General features: G+C 44.6%; 1 protein-coding gene across 2 annotated transcripts in view; it reads left to right on the top strand.

Moving 5' to 3' along the window:
* The window catches only part of CTPS2 (CTP synthase 2), a 101,603-nt gene that overhangs the window by 74,776 nt on the left and 9,952 nt on the right, over positions 1 to 16,875 (top strand). For both annotated transcript variants that reach the window (XM_080794709.1, XM_080794710.1), the window contains exons 15-17: positions 4,133 to 4,188; positions 7,684 to 7,780; positions 12,680 to 12,824. In XM_080794709.1, coding sequence (XP_080650835.1) covers positions 4,133 to 4,188; positions 7,684 to 7,780; positions 12,680 to 12,824 — 298 coding nt within the window. The remainder of the gene's footprint in view (positions 1 to 4,132; positions 4,189 to 7,683; positions 7,781 to 12,679; positions 12,825 to 16,875) is intronic.

Here is a 16,875-nt window from a genome sequence, read left to right as displayed (position 1 = left end):
GAGTCTAATTAAGACATTGGTGCAGCAATTAAAAGATGTTTGGGCAAAGGTAAGGCAGTTCTGCCTAGAGGGAAGAGGTCACAAAGCCCGTCAGGGAGTGATGTTACCTTTTGGACATGCCATGGGTGATTTCTTCTAGCTCCCATGGAAATAGGAAATGTGGGGCCCAGGTGAAAGATAAGGATCAGAAGGTACAGATTGGGGGTCAAGAGCATGGGGGGGATGGCTTTCAGCAGTGAAAGTGGGGGAAGAAGGGAGGGTATGGTTCTGGGCAGGTGTCCCTACTTGAGGATGAACAGCTAGTAAATGGGGCGAGAACAGTGCACAGAGGAGCAGAGGTCACAGATGGGGAAAGGGGGAGTTACTCAGGTCCCAACTGAAGACACATTTGCTGGTTTTTTTGAGAGCTGTTCAGTAAAACAACAGGAACAAAAACCAAGTTGCAAAGGATGGGGATGGGATGTTTAGATAAAGGGTAAGTTAGGGGAAGAGGGGCTGGTGGGGCCAGAATGGGGCTACATAGCCTTTACTTTTTCAAATTTTAATTGTGGTAGAATACACGTAACATCAAATTTACCATCTTAACCATTTTTCAAAAAAGAATATTTGTCGGAGAGAGAGAGAGCGCGCGAGCGCACAAGCGGAGGGAGGGGCAGACGGAGAGGGAGAAGCACGCTCCCTGCTGAGCAAGGAGCCCAAGGTGGGACTCGATCCCAGGACCCTGGGATCACGACCTGGGCTGAAGGGAAACACTTAACCCACTGAGCCACCTTGGTGCCCCCCATCTTAACCATTTTTAAGTATACAGTTCAAAAATAGAGTGAGCATGTGCACACAAGCAGGGAGAGGAACAGAGGGAGAGGGAGAAGCAGTCTCCCCACTGAGCAGGGAGCCCGATGCTGCAGGGCTCCATCCCAGGACCCCTGGATCACCACCTGACCAGAGCCAAAGGCAGGCGCTTAACCAACTGAGCCACCCAGGCACTGGCCCCCCTCCAACTTGCTGCTTCTTCTTCTTTTTTTTTTTTTTTTAAAGATTTTATTTATTTGACAGAGAGAGAGATCACAAGCAGGCAGAGAGGCAGGCAGAGAGAGAGGAGGAAGCAGGCTCCCCGCTGAGCACAGAGCCCGATGCGGGGCTCGATCCCAGGACCTGAGATCATGAACTGAGCCGAAGGCAGAGGCCCTAACCCACTGAGCCACCCAGGCGCCCCTCCAACTTGCTTCTTAAGGGAACATGAAGCTTATGTGCAGTTAATCTCTGTTGCATTTGATTTTGTCTCCAGAAAGACGGATGGAAAAGAAGACTTTGTCGTTTTGTTGAGGATTTCCCCCGTGCCTAAGATCATCGCATGGCACGAGTGCTTGATCAATCCATCTGGAGAACCGCTCCTCACAATGTGGTGTATCTACCCCTCAGTCTTTTCACTCCACACCTAGATACACTCTGCAGTCAGCAGCAGCTAGCGGCAGCTTGCCTTGTCACTGATTGTCATTGATTATCCTCCTACAGCACTTTCAGCCACAGTGGGGATCAGCAGTGCCTAATCCGGAATGCACAGGGAGTCGCTTGTGGTGCTTTGTAAAAACCCACATGCCCAGGCCCTCTCCTGAGAGTAACCAGATCAGAATCCCTGGGGCCAGGGCCCCGGGATGAGCATTCTTGGTTTTATTTTGCTTTTAAGGTGTTTTCAAATAGAATTGGACTGGTAACATTCTGAGCTATTCTCAACATATAGTTATAAAGGAAATTTCCTTTTTTTTTTTTTTTTTTTCATGAATATGGCAGTGGATTAGTTTTGTAAATTCGTTCTTGACAGATTTGTAAGTGATCAGGTCAGAATTTGAGTCCACAGGGGCGCCTGGGTGGCTCAGCAGGTTAAGCCTCTGCCTTCGGCTCAGGTCATGATCCCAGGGTCCTGGGATCGAGCCCCACATTGGGCTCTCTGCTCAGCAGGGAGCCTGCTTCCTCCTCTCTCTCTGCCTGCCTCTCTGCCTACTTGTGATCTCTGACAAATAAATAAAATCTTTAAAAAAAAAAAAAGAATTTGAGCCCATGAAACAGTATTTCCCAAGTTCTGAAAACATGTTTCATTATATACCATATATATATACATAGAAAGAAATGATCCATTCATTAAACAAATATTTATTTATTTATTTAAAGATTTTATTTATTTGACAGAGAGAGAGCACAAGCTGGGGGAGGGGGGTGGCAGGCAGAGGGAGAGGGAGAAGCAATCTCCCAATGAGCAGGGAGCCCAACTCGGGACTCCATCCCAGGACCCTGGGATCATGCCCTGAGCCGAAGGCAGACATTTAACTGACTGAGCCACCCAGGCGCCCCTAAACAAATATTTATTAAGTACCTGCTTATGTGCTAGACACCAATTGAAGGGACAGGTCCTTATCTTGTCCATTATCTTGTAGAGCTTATGTTCTGTCTTCTATTCTTTGTACTTGGATTTCATAGTCTAGAGTCTAACTAACAGTCACATGGTTTACTTACTGTTCCAAGTGTTTTATTTAATCCTCACAACAACCCTATGAAATAGGACTATCAATCATCCCCATTTTACAGATGAAGATGCTGAGGCAGAGGGCTGAAATAATTTGCCCAAGATACACATCCATTCAATGCTGTAGTGCAATTTAGAGCCAGGTGGCCCGGTTCCAGAGTCACTACACCAGCCCTGTCATCCTGTCACCCTTGAGATATCTTAGCAAACACAAAATTTGCCTTAAGCCGGCAGTATGCGCACACCAAACAGTTTCAAAAGGTCGTGTAATATCCTGCTAGTCCTGATGACTTGAAAGTAGAGTTCCTTATATCTTAATTTGGAGATGTTTGCCATTTTCTTCACCATCTGTTAACATTGGCAGGCTCTATTACTGGACATCTAAGTCATCCATTGTATTGCAGTAAGCAGAGAAGAAATTTTGGACCATAGGAAGACAAGATCAGTCACAAAGTCAGAGGTCATAAGGGAATCAGGAACCTCTCCAAGTTAGGTTCAGAGCTTTCAAATGATTTTTCTCGTAACTTCGCAATGGTATATATGCTTCTGTTTTGTCCAATTGGACATTATTTCGCTGTTTCTATTTTTCCTTTCATTTTTATGAACCAATAGTTTGAATACAAAGGCTCTGTCTTGAATGACTGCCCTCTCCGTGGCACGTTGGAGCTCTCTCAGAGTAGCTCCCTGTCCCCACTATTGCCAATTTTTCTAAAACACCTGTGGCAAATACTCACTATGATTAACATCGTCCCCAGGGAGCTGTGTCTACATGGACAAAATTGCAAAATAGAGGTTTGGTCGTGATAAGTGATCCTATCAAGCCATGGGAGAGCGCAGCCGATGTGCGCTTTCTTTATCCAAGTCAAAATCGCAGAGGCGTGTCTTGGAGGGTCTGACAGTCCCCTGCCTGTGGAACTGAGCACACTCAGTTTCTAGGGCTCGGTTTGCTTCGTTGTTCGCTGTTAAATAACGAAGTGGCGTGCATCCTCGTGGTGAACTTGCTGTCTTCGTTTCTGTTTTCTGGGGTGAATTCTTAGAGGCCGAATTTTTAGAGCCAGAGGACAGGCCCATGTTTAAGGCGGGGTGTAAACCAATTTGGCCAGTACGCAGAGGCAGCTGGTGCGGTGGAAAAAGCACAGACCAGGTGTCGGGGGGGGGGGGGGTCTGAGCTCAAGATCGTGCTGCCAGCGGGGTTGGGGCTTTGGGCAAGTCCTTCGGTTTCATTTCCATTCCTTTGGTTTCATTTTCTTCTTTTGGAAAATGAGCCCTGTTATGAGTCTGCCCAGGAGCGATGGTGCTCAGAAGTTCCTCCGCCGCTGTCCTTAACTGCAGGCAGGTGTGGCAAAGGAGGGCCTGTCTGTTGGACTTCATGGTGACTTGTGTAACAGAGGGCTTCCGCTTCCCTTTATGCCGTGCTGATGGCGTACTTGGGAATTGCTTCAGAGTTTCAAAGAAGCTCTTGCTGTTCTGTGCTGTAGGAGAAGAAAATCTAGATGACTATCTGGACCAGTCCAGGTAATTTGTAGGTCAAAGAGACGTCCTTCACACATACGCTCTGGATGTCGTTCCAAAGCTGATTACTTGGGTGTTAATTTCACTCTTGTGTCTTCACAGGGAAACTTTATGGTGATGTTCCTTTTATAGAAGAAAGACACAGACATCGGTATGAGGTACGGCCTACATGCTGAATTACTGTGGAATGTAGATGGTTAGTTTGAGGAACTGTGGTGATTACTGGTGGACATCTGGAAAAGGTGTCCCGCTCGGTGGTATCCATCGGGCACAGGGGAGTCATGCCAGATTTAGCAGAGGGGCTCGATTCCAGAACCCCGGGATCATGACCTGAGCCAAAGGCAGATGCTTAACGACTGAGCCACCCAGGCACCCCTATTATCTGTCTTTTGATTATAGCCAGCCTCGTGGGTATGAGGTGGTATCTCTTTGTGGTTTTGATTTGCATTTCCCTGACGATAAATGATGTTGAACACCTTTTCATTTCATATTTCCAATATAAGGAAATGTGTTATAAAAAATTTAAAAATATAAAAATTTCATATTTCCAATATAAGGAAATTTGTTATATCAGGTGATAGGTAGTTCAGAGGCTGGGTAGGCTGCAGGCATGGTATGTTCAGGGCTTCTACTATTTCTGGGATTCTCTTGGCCTTACCTTTTTCCGTATGTTTGCCTTGCCCTTGGGCTGATCTCCCTCCTAGTTGCAAGATGGTTCCCAGCAGCAGCAGAGGCAACATGCATCTTTAGACATGAAAGTTTTTCTTCAGTCTCATTGGATCAGCATACATTACCTGCCCACCCGTGAACTAGTAACCATCGCAAGGGCAAAGCTAAACTAGGGTTAGCCTGGTTTCTTGCACGGTTAAACCTGGGTTCCTGCATCATTCATCAGCTAACAGGGATAGGTTTATGATGTTTGGCTCAGACTAATCAGAGCCAACTTCGAGAATGGGGAAGATGGAGTCCCATGGGTCATGTAGCAGTGGCATAAATGCTGGAAAAAGTCCAGGGTTCTGTTTGGAGGGAGGACCAATGAGAATTGATGTTGGGTAGGCTACCAACAGTGTCACTACAGTTAGGGAACAATTTGCCGAGTATAGGCCATTTTTGGTCTTCTTTCCATTGGGAACTGGCTCAGCTGGTGGGACCAGAAACTATTGAGCTGCATTGCCTAGGTGGTAGGCAGAAGGTATAAGAACTAGTATGTACACAATGGTGTGGCCATCCATTCCTTCATACTTACTTTGTACCTGATATGCACTGGAGATGGAAGGAAGAAACAGTCCCTTTCCTGTTATGGAGCTTTTTTTTTTTTTTTAAAGATTTTATTTATTTATTTGACAGACAGAGATCACAAGTAGGCAGAGAGGCAGGCGGAGAGTGAGGAAGGGAAGCAGGCTCCCTGCCAAGCAGAGAGCCCGATGCGGGGCTTGTTCCTAGGACCCTGAGATCATGACCTGAGCTGAAGGCAGAGGCTTTAACCCACTGAGCCACCCAGGCGCCCCTGGAGCTTATATTCTAATGGACAGGACAAAAAATAAGATAACAGATAAAATAAGTAGAGATGAAATCATGTATCAGACAAGGTACTTCTATCTAGAATACATAAAGAATTCTTACAACTGAATATTAAATAATGTGAAAGATTCTGAAGAGACAGCTCTCCAAAAAAGATACACAAATAAACCTGGTGATCCACAGACCTGTACCCCTGGGGCTAATAATACATTATATGTTTATTAAAAAAAAAAAAAGAGATACACAAATGCCCAAAAAGCAAACGAAAAGGTGTTCAACATCATTTGTCATCAGGGAAATGCAAATCAAAACCACAAAGAGATACCACTTCATACCCAATAGGCTGTCTATAACCAAAAGACAGATAATAGGGGCGCCTGGGTGGCTCAGTGGGATAAAGCCTCGCCTTCAGCCCAGGTCATGATCCCAGGGTCCTGGAATCGAGTCCCACATCTGGCTCTCTGCTTGGCGGGGAGCCTGCTTCCCTCTCTCTCTCTGCTTGCCTCTCTGCCTACTTGTGATCTCTGTCTGTCAAATAAATAAATAGAATATTAAAAAAAAAAAGAGAGAGAGCGAGAGAGATAATAGAGGCACCTGGGTGGCTCAGTCGTTAAGCATCTGCCTTTGGCTCAGGTCATGATCCCAGGGTTCTGGAATGTAGTGGGGCTCCCTGCTCAGTGGGGAGTCTGCTTCTCCCTCTCCCTCTGCCTGCGGCTCCCCCTGCTTGCACGCTCTCTGTTAAATAAATAAAATCTTAAAAAAAAAAAGATAATAACAAGTGTTGGTGAGGACACATTGTTGGTAGGAATGTAAAATGGTGCGGCCACTTTGGAAAACTATCTGGCAGCTCCTCAAAAAGTTAAACGCAGAGTTATCATATGACCCAGTAATTCCATCCTTAGATATATAACCCAAGACAAATGAAAATGTGCATGCACACAACAACTTGTATACAAACGGTCAAAGCAGCATTATCCATAATAGCTAAACAAAAAGTGGAAACACCCCAAATGTCCATCATGTGATGAATAGGTAAATGAAATGTGATCTATCCATAGAATTATTTGATAATAAAAGAAAAATGAAATATTGATACGTGCTACTATAGACACGAATCTAAAACACATGATGCTTAGTGAAAGAAGCCAGTTACAAAAGACTCCTACTGTAAGGTTCCATTAACATGAAATGCCCAGAACAGACAAATCTCAAGAGACAGAATATAGATTAGTGGTTGCCTAGGGTTGGTGGGGAGGTGATGAGGGAATTAGAAGATGATGGTTAGAGGGGATAGGGCCTATTCATGGATTCATTGTGGCGATTGCTGAAATCCCCTGTGAATATGCTAAAAACCATTGCGTTGTACACTTTTACTGGGTGAATTGTATGGCATCTGAATTATATCTCAATTAAAGCTATTAAAAAAAGGAAGAATGACAAATTATGAGAACTAGCCTAATGTTAAAAAAGAAAATAAAAACATATGGGGTTAAGATTGAGGAAGACAGGTTGATTTTAGATGATTAGTGATTCCTTTGAAGAAGAGGCTGGAAAGTTTGGGAAAGGATCAGGAATGCGATGAATGAGGGAAGAGGTTGAGTACCAGCCCGTCGAGTTGTTATCTATAACCAATATTCTAGCAGAAAAATTGCTTCAAGGTTCTCCTTAAAAGTTTTATGTAAATATATGTGAGGAAAGCTTTGGGGCTAGTTACAAGGGAAATAAGATAGTTTCAATCCTCAAGCAGATTTGTGATTTGGGGAGAAACAGTTAATTACACATAAGTCATGGGAAGAAACAAATATGGTGATGGCTATAAATAGCTAATCTCAAGGTTCCAAGTCAGAATATCTGTGTCACAGTCCTACTTTTTGGATCTCATCTTTGAGCAACAGAAGGTGGGCATCTCAGGTTTAGGGACTGTGATTAGACTGTTTCTCAGGCTCATCATGAGTTTAAAAATAGGCTTTGGAGAAAAAAAATAAGCTTTGGGGGCGGGATATAGAAATTAACTACTAGTTAAGAACATCACTGAAATGGAAAACCCACCCAATTGATGGAGGACATTTCCATAAGCCAATATGTCTATATAGCTCTGCTGCCCAAAAGCACGTAATTTCTTGTTTTTCCAGGTGAACCCGAGCCTGATCAGTCAGTTGGAGCAGAATGACTTAAGTTTTGTAGGTCAGGATGTTGATGGAGAGAGGATGGAAATCATTGAACTGGCAAGTAAGTGGGCTCTTTTGTTCTTGAAAATTTTCACGGTAACCTAATGTCTTTTTGTTGGTACAGATGGAGATATAATTTGCCGTTCTATGTGAAGCCATAAGTTGAGACTCATTTTGTCTGCTCTCCTTCTTTTCCTCTCTCCTTTGAAATAAATATGTAACTAAACAGAAATAATATGACTAAATATAACATACTGGAGAAAAACAGACCACTTATAATCCTCCTCATTTGGGGGCCCACTAGCCTAAATCTACCAGAAAATGATACATTTTTCTGAGTCTACCAGTTCTGCTACTGTTATGCTTCCTCACCATCCCTGCCCCCTTTCTGGGCCTTCTCCTGTTGCTAGCCTCTAGGTTACTTGCTCTGGGGAAGGAAGGCTGCCCACTATTGAGTAACACTCTGTTTTCTCCCTCCTTTTTTTTTTTTTTTTTAAAGATTTATTTATTTATTTATTTGACAGAGAGAGAGAGAGAGAGAGAGAGCACAAGTAGGCAGAGAGGCAGGCAGAGAGAGAGAGGAGGAAGCAGGCTCCCTGCTGAGCAGAGAGCCTGATGTGGGGCTCGATCCTGGGACCCTGAGACCATGACCTGAGCTGAAGGCAGAGGCTTAACCCACTGAGCCACCCAGGCGCCCCTGCTTTCTCCCTCTTTGGAGAAAGAATGGCCCAGTGCCCTCCTCACTACTCATGACCAGTTTTGACATCTGTGGTGTGGGGGATCTGGCCTCTCATTCTACCCGGAGTCTCCCTTTCCACACCACTTGTGCTCCATGGTCAAGTGTGGGCCAGTTGTTTAACTTTTGACCACTAGTCCCTGCACCCGCAGAAGTTCTTAGACCAAACACAGCGCAAAGGGATAGGGACTTCCGTTGAGGAAGATTGCTGAAGAAGTTGTTTGTGTGTGGACTGGGACACACTCAAGAGCCCAAGACACAAACCATACAACGTTATTGATGAGACAGAGGACACTATTCTCACTCAGAGCTGCAAATACATAGTAAGCCCACGCTTACCGCTCATCCCAGCTCTTTCTCTACCATTACTTACTACCTGGCCCTTTCCAGAAGTGTTTGCCAACCCCTGTTGTAAACCCACACACATATACTTCCTTTAACTGACTTGAACTTAACATGTTCAGGTGCCTGTTTGACCTGTTTGTCTATCTGGATGTTCTCCTAGCAGTTCCAGCTCAACTTATCTAAAACTGAGTTTACATGTTTCCCAAAATGTTTTGTCATCCTCAGTCTCCTTGTTCAGGGCTTCTCACCCTCGCCACCACTGGCATCGGGAGGGGGATCATTCTTTGTGGGGGACGGTCCTGTGTGCTGTCTGCGGTCCTGTGGTCTACCTACCGGACACCAGTAGCATCGTCCCCACCGCCCAGTGTCGCAACACCCCAAACCATCGCCAGACATTGCCAAGTGTCCCTGAGGGGCACATTCATCTATGGGTGAGAATCACTGTCCTGGACCATCAGGCTTAAAATTGGCCTTATTTTGTTCTTCTTCCCCTCTATACCGCCAACTTGTAATCACTTGTCAAATCCCGTAGATTCTGTCTCTAGAAAGATCGAGCTGGGATTGCATTCCCATCCCTCTCACACTCATCCCCAGAGCATGGTAACTCTGACCCAGAGTCCTCCTAAAGCTCCTTCCTGCCTCCAGGCTCTCCCCTCTGCAGCCCCTCCTAATGAGGACAGGGCTCTGTCACATGTGACAAATCTGCAGTGCACGTGACACGAATTTGGTGGATAAACCACTCTCATTTATCAAATGCTTAGTTTGTACAGAATACTGTAAAAATGGTAACGTGATTTCCTAGAACCTACCTTTTCAGCCTATCTTCTTTAGGCTCCAGATATCCTGGACTTACGCTTCTAAATGTCCTACTTCTTTTACCATCTTAGCCCATGCCACCATTCTCTACTTCAAATTCCTTTTCTTTGTCCCTTTCCTTTTCTGTCCCAAGTCTGTTCAGGTACTTCAGGAGTCCTGAACAGGGGGCGGAATTGAAGTTGGCCCAGGGCGTCTCTGAATGCAGTGACATGTTACCTGGACCCTCAAAGAAGGAAAGCAGTGGACACTGTGTGCACAGTCACTAGATGCTTCTCCCTAGACCCCTTGCTAGGGACTCGGAGTGCCTTATGTAACTTACAAGACAGCTGATGTCATTCCCACTTTACCGAGATGTCCAGCTCATCACAAGGGGCGCTGGAGCCAAACCAGGTCCCGCCACGCCCTCAGTGGATATTACTGTTCCTCTTGTTTGCCCTGGACATGCCACCTAAGATGATCAGTCCATGCCCGAAGTTTTGAATTAAAAGACGAGGATGTATTTCCTGTAGTCTTTCTGATGGAAATGCCCATCATTTTAGAATTTTTATAGTGTGGATCACTGGTTGGGGTTGGAGTCTCTTAAATCTTTCTGGGATGTGGGAGGGCAGAGAATTTCTTAAGCAGATGACTGTTTACTTCATGCAAGTACTTACTTTCCTTTAAATCTCCTGGCTGTCATCATTGTGAGCAAATACGTAGATGCCTCTCCATCGCCTGGATTTACATTCCCATTGACACTTTCAAATTTCATGCGTGTCGGAAAGGAAATGAGAGACACTGTACAATCCTGCCATTTTTTAAAAAGCTGATTGCAAGGAAATTCGTTTTATTAAGGAAAATTTCCCAGAAGATTCTGATCTTAGCTACCCCTTAGAAGCACTTGGCATGAATCTCTACATTCCTCAAGGACTTCTAAAAGGAATAACAAAGTTTGAGATTAGTATAATGTCAGAATGTGATTCAAAGCAATTAAGAGCACTATTTAAAAGATACTTTATCTGATTGATAGAACACCATCAAAATAACAACTATTTTTTCTTTCCTCATATTGGCATAAGGAATTCTCTTGGAGAAAAGTGATTCAGAACAGTGGTGCATTCATTCAAATGTTTTGTCCCTGGCCATGACCACGGTTCTTTACGTAGCTTCTGTCTGCAGTAGTACAAAAGCGGTATTACTGTGTCCTTCAAAGCCATCCCCAGATCTTAAATTTAAAGCTATATTGCTTCATTTCTTTTCTAAGAGTGGATGATTTCTTTTCTTCTTCTCTTGAGGGGACACATTCCTGGGAGAAGGTAGCATTCTCCTCACCAAGCTTTCATCCCTGAGTGTCCCTCTCAGTCAAGGAAGCTTCTTCCTAGATGTGAGGTGTGGGATTTCTACACTGGATTTTTCTGGACTCAGACCTGTCCAGTGAAACTTCCTGCAACGATGGACTATTTTGCCCTGTTCAGTATGGCAGCAACTAGCCATGTGTAGCCGTTGAACACTTGATATGTGCTCAATGAATCTGAATAACTTTAAATAGCCACATGTGGCTAAGAGCTACCATTTCGTATAGCAGAGCTTTCAATGATAACCTTACGAGAGTGGGCATTTTCGTTCAGTCATCATTTACTTAGTATTGTAGTAGGAGCTTTGGGTCTCCAGTGGTAAGTGATGGGGATTTGTGATTTTGAATTCCACTCTAGGTTTTTAGACCATATGATAAAGCATCTCATTGAAAACTTTAAACTTATATTCACTCCCCCCTATTAAACCTATATTCTGTCATCTTTGGATTGATATACATAGCAATTAAAAGGATTTTTAAAGTAGGGACTATAGCACCAACCATACTCTGCACAGTAGTAATTATGGGATTAGAGAGTTGCCTGATTTCTAATTAGAAGTTGCTTCCTAAAACTGAGGGTTGCTGGGGGTAGGGGGTCGGGAGAGGGTTGCTGGGTTATGGGCATTGGGGAGGGTATGTGCTATGGTGAGTGCTGTGAAGTGTATAAACCTGGTGATTCACAGACCTGTACCCCTGGGGCTAATAATACATTATGTGTTAATAAAAAATAAAAAGATTATTTAAAAAAAAATTGCTTCCTAATCTGGGGGGGTGGGTGGGTAACCAACATAGTTTTTGAGAGTTCTGACTGGAGGAAGGAATTTGCAACCCTATAAAATTTCTACCCGGATTTGGAAATGTTGCCCTTTTAATGTTTTCCAACCCAGAAGGGGATTTGTGGGTTTAAAAGTAGCTGGGTAAAGCTACTTTTCTGTTCCTATTCCATCTTGGAGAGCTTGAATTGCTCCTGCAGGGCCTTTATACAACCCTCAATTTAAAAATTGCTCAAATTGCTCCCCAGTAATGTAAACAACATATGCTTGTGGAAAAGCTTCACACAGAAGGGAAAAGTGTAAGGAAGAAAATAAAAATATCTTGACCTCTTAACCACCTGGAGCCGTAAGCACCATTACCATGCAGAAAGACCCACCCTTTATCACTCCGGGACTCTTCCTCACAGGCGATCAGTTGGCAGAGGCTGGAATAAGGGTGCAAGTTCAGTTTCATGGTGCCGGCTCTGATTAATATCCGGCCTAAAGGTGGGACGAGAAGAGCGGTCATACTTGCTGCATTCCCAGGGCACTCTTCCCTTGGGAAGGGAAACGACCTCATAGGAAGTGGCTGGAAGCCAGCTGAGGGACGGAATTCCCTACAGGTAGCCTCTCGTGTGAGGGGCACCGTGGAAACGGAGCCGGCAAACGTCTATAAAGGGCTTTCGAAATACAGGCAGACTTTGGGCAAAGCAGAATTCATCTTGCCGTTCAAAAATGTTGCTTAAGTTTGCTCCCTCTAATACCTTGCTCAGATGAAATGCCCGATCTCTCATTAAGCGAGATGTGCTTTGCTGGCTGAGATTCTGCCATGAAGAGGGTTCGGGAAGGTAAGGGTCAGTGATGGTTAACAGGTTAATTGTCTCACCATTTGATGTGTTTTCTTATTCAAAGATAAGACCGTTAAAGCAGCTCTTGTGTTTGTCTGCTTCAGTCACACCATGATTATTCTCATTTCAGATCACCCCTATTTTGTTGGTGTCCAATTCCATCCTGAGTTTTCTTCTAGGCCGTTGAAGCCTTCCCCTCCGTACCTGGGCCTATTACTTGCCGCAACCGGGAGCCTGCACACCTTCTTGCAACAGGGATGCAAGCTGTCCTCTAGGTAACCAGCTTCCTGCTCTCAGCACCAACTCCACCTGCACTTACATCAGCATTTTAGGGCTCTCGTGAAATTTCATAGCCGTACAGGACTTTTTAAAAAAATAAAGAGTAATTTTTTTCTTTCTTAACAATCCTGATTTTTTTTTTCTCCGAATGAAAATGATTTCTTCACATCCAAGGCAGGGACACGTCAGCTTTCCGAATCACGCTGACGCTGGGTGTTACTGTAGAAGTTTGTGTCATTTCGAGAAGTTCGAAGTGGGATTTGCTTTTGTTGAGTCTCTGATGAATGAATATACATAAATATTTTATATGTTTATTTGCTTTTTTAGGACTAGCCTCTTCAAACCCTCTGCTCTATTTTTCCTTTTGTTACTGTATCCTTTTCCTTACTGATTGGTAAGCTCTTTGTGTATAAAGGACATGAATGAATCCCTTGTTAGGTTGCAAACAATTTTTCAAAGTGGGTTTGTTTGTCTTTTAAGTTGTTAATGATACTTTTCATTTTCCCTAAAGAGTTTTAAAGAAGGGCTTTATATAATCTTTATATAGTCTTTATTTGTGGGGTTTTTTTTTTTAAGATTTTATTTTTCAGTAATCTCTAAACCCAGTGTGGGGCTCAGACTCACAACCCTGAAGTCAAGAGTTGTCTGCTGCACCGACTGAGCCAGCCAGGTGCCCCTGTTTATGTATTTTTAAAGTTTATGTGGTCAGATCTTTAATTTTTATGGATTCTGCCTTTAGTATCATGCCTAACATCTTTCTTTCCCTATCAAAAATATTATATAAAAATAGCCCATCTGTTTTCTATTAGCACTCTTACGGTTTCAATTTCATGGTTGAAATCTGTAACCTACATGTACTTGCTAATTGGCGTGGTGTGTAAGGTAGGATCTGCACCCGCCACCCCACCCCCATGGTTAGCAAGTTGAATAGTTCAGATTTGTTGTAAGGATTTCTGTTTTGTTCCATTGAGGATTTCATCTCTTACTTCTAAACCCTTAGCACCCTTTTCATTATCATAGCATTACTGTAAATCAAGCCCTTATCTACCCTACGTCCATTTTTATTGAACTTTTTAAAAAATATATTTTGCTATTCTTCCAGATGAATTATGTGATGATTTTTTAAATTAGGTTAAAAAAATCCCTAACATTTCTTGACACTTAAATATGAGTCTGGGGAGAATTCATATGTTTACTTCTTCTCCTGCAAAAGTATTGGATGCAATAACTTCAACAGTGGCCGGAACTAGCCAGAATCATAGAGGTGTTAGGAAGGGTTATTACTCCAGTGACTGGATATATGTCATTTAGATCATTACCTTTGCTGACCCTCATCCTAGCAAATGACCCTCGTGATGCTGTAGTCAAGAGCTGCCAGGATCGGTGTCTGATGTGCGTGCGTGTGCTCGTGTCACACAGGCCTGCTTCGTTGTGACATCACTTGCTAGGAGAGGCTCAGAGCTGTCCCTCATTTCTCATACCCATGTTTTCAAATGGGAGCAGCTTTCCATATTCCTGTGTCTGGTGTGTTGCTGAATGGATGATTACTCCTTGCACGCTTGAACCAGTGCTCTGGTTTTCCAGCTGTGCCCTGCGGAGCCGCAGCCTGGGCTGCGGTGACAAGCTGACTTCGAGGGTCCCCAGGCTCTCCCCTGCCTGGGCGGAGCAGCTGCACATTACCAGGCTCGTGTGGCATGGTTCAGCATGAGATTGCACGTGAAGAGAGCTTCCCGTGTTCTGATGCCGCGTGGCTTACAGCAGATGCCACATGTGGTCCCATGTCGCATGTGTGCCATGCCCCTTCTCAGCCACTGCAGAGCCACCATTATTTCAGGTGCTCGCATGTAGGAGGAGGGTGGCCGCAGAGGAAGTTAGATGGCTGGGAGAAAGGATTCATGCCAAACTGGTTGTTGGCAAGCAATGGCTAAGAACAGTGTTCTCTAATTTGTGCGCACTGCCCACCTGTGTGTTAGATGGGCCTCGGCTTCCCGCAGGGGGGATGGTGGTTTCTGGGTAAAGCTTACAGCAGTTTCTGAGAAAAAGGGCTGCTTGCTAGTGACTCCTGAGCTAGTGACTCAGTGCGTCTCGAGGAGAAGGCAAGACTTCCTAACAGAACTCTGAGGCGGGTGTGGGAGTTAACAGCTGACTAGCCGGCTTCCGTGGTCATCAGAGAATTCCTACATATCAGCCATAAAGTGGTGCATTTCTTAAGCGCAGCTGGCACCTTATTTATCGTGATCCCCCTGGCTCCCTAGCGCATCGGGTTGTTTAGGACCCATTAAAGTACCAACTGTAGGAAGCAGGGGAGGTTGCATATGGGCTAGTCTAATTCTGACACCTCACAGCGGCGGGGGTTGGGGGGGGTTTCCAACTAAGAATGGTGACCGTGAGTTAACCACAGGGACAGACACCCACGTTCTAGAGGAACCTCGCACTTCAGCTCCTCTCTGCCCAGGCCCGGTGGTGTTACTGAACGATGGAAAGCGCACGAGGGCTTCGAGGGCCAGGCTCTAATGTGAGCTGAGTTGCTACTGTATTTCTGTCAAACAAGATTACTGTCTGTAATCAACCATAAACAAATGTAACAAGGGATATGAACACCAGCATAATGACTTCCTTCCCCAGAAATTGGCTGACGGTATGTAATTATATGGCACATGTGCAGCTGACATCTTTAAAGCCCAGAATATAAAAATCTTGGGCTTTGAGCAAGTACACCTGAACTATAACCTCTGCGCTCTGCCCTGGGGAGAGTAGTTATCTTTTAGCGCCTGGGAAGTTGCAGTGAGAATGTTATTTTGGGATCTACAGCTGGTGAGCCTTCGTTTTGGGGGTCCCCCCAGGACGGCACACACATTTGATGATTCACTAGAAGGAAACCAGAATATAGTTGTACTCGTGGTGCAAACTCACTTCAGTGACAGAGGAAGCCTACACAACTGGCTCAGTAAGAGAAAAAGATGGAAGTAGGGTGTGGAGAAACCCATTTGCAGGTTTCCTGTGCCTCCTCCCTCCCATGAGAGCTCACACAGAGCTCACCTTCCCTTCAGCACTGAACGTGCAGCAACATGTTTGTGATGTCTGTGCCCAGAGGAGCCCATCTGAGACTCAGAGTGTAGGGTTTTTTTATTGGGACTGGTTACATAGGCATTCTCTACCTGGGAACCACTCGGATTCCAGACTGTCAAAAGGAAAGCAAGCATTCACCATAAATCACACCAGCCTACACCCAGTGAAAGGACCTTATCAGTTAGTAATGGAAACACATTCTGAAAGCCAAGTTCCTCAGTCGTTCTCCCCTCTCCACCAAGCAAGCCTTCTAATATAGCAGCCTCATGCCTGCTGTGTTAACTCTTTTATTTTTATTTTTATTTTTTTGCGCAAGTCTAATAAGCCAGTTTTAGAAAAAAAAAATCCAATGGGAAATTATTGTAATTCTCTGCTGAGATCTCCCCTCTGTGTCTAAACATAATCTGTCCCATGTACAAAAGGAGACCGCGCATTTGCCTGGTTTGCTGGCATATCATGTAATGGGATGAGACTGTTTCGTGTGATTGTAAGGAGGCAATTTTAGGGGACTTATACTCAATAGACTATACAAAGGTGCTTGTAACTGTGAGTTCTTTAGTATCTAGAAACAAAGCACATCATCTCTGCTCAGAATTGCATTTTTAAGGAACTGGAAACAGAAGAGAGATCCGAGTCCAAAGTGGTCCAGAGGTGGTTTTCCAGCATGTGGGTCTCTGGGGCTGCCCTGCAGGGCTCTTAGGCTCACTCCCTACATACCAAGTTGAGAAACAGCTTCCAGTTTGGGTGACGCTGCCATTTATCACACCCATGTGTTAGGTCAGACTAAAACTCTCGTGCTTACACAGTGCTCGTTCCATGTTAGAAAGCAAAAACTTAGATGGGGCTCGGTCAGCAGTTCACAGACACGCAGCTCTTGGAGATAACATGTCTTTAAAGTATAACACCAGGAGCGCCTGGGTGGCTTAGTCAGTTGGGCATCTGCCTTCGGCTTGGGTCATGATCCCGGGGTCCTAGGAT

The sequence above is a fragment of the Martes martes genome (genome assembly GCF_963455335.1).
Source record: "Martes martes genome assembly, chromosome: X".
Taxonomy (NCBI): domain Eukaryota; kingdom Metazoa; phylum Chordata; class Mammalia; order Carnivora; family Mustelidae; genus Martes; species Martes martes.
This window is presented reverse-complemented; position numbering and strand designations above follow the sequence as displayed.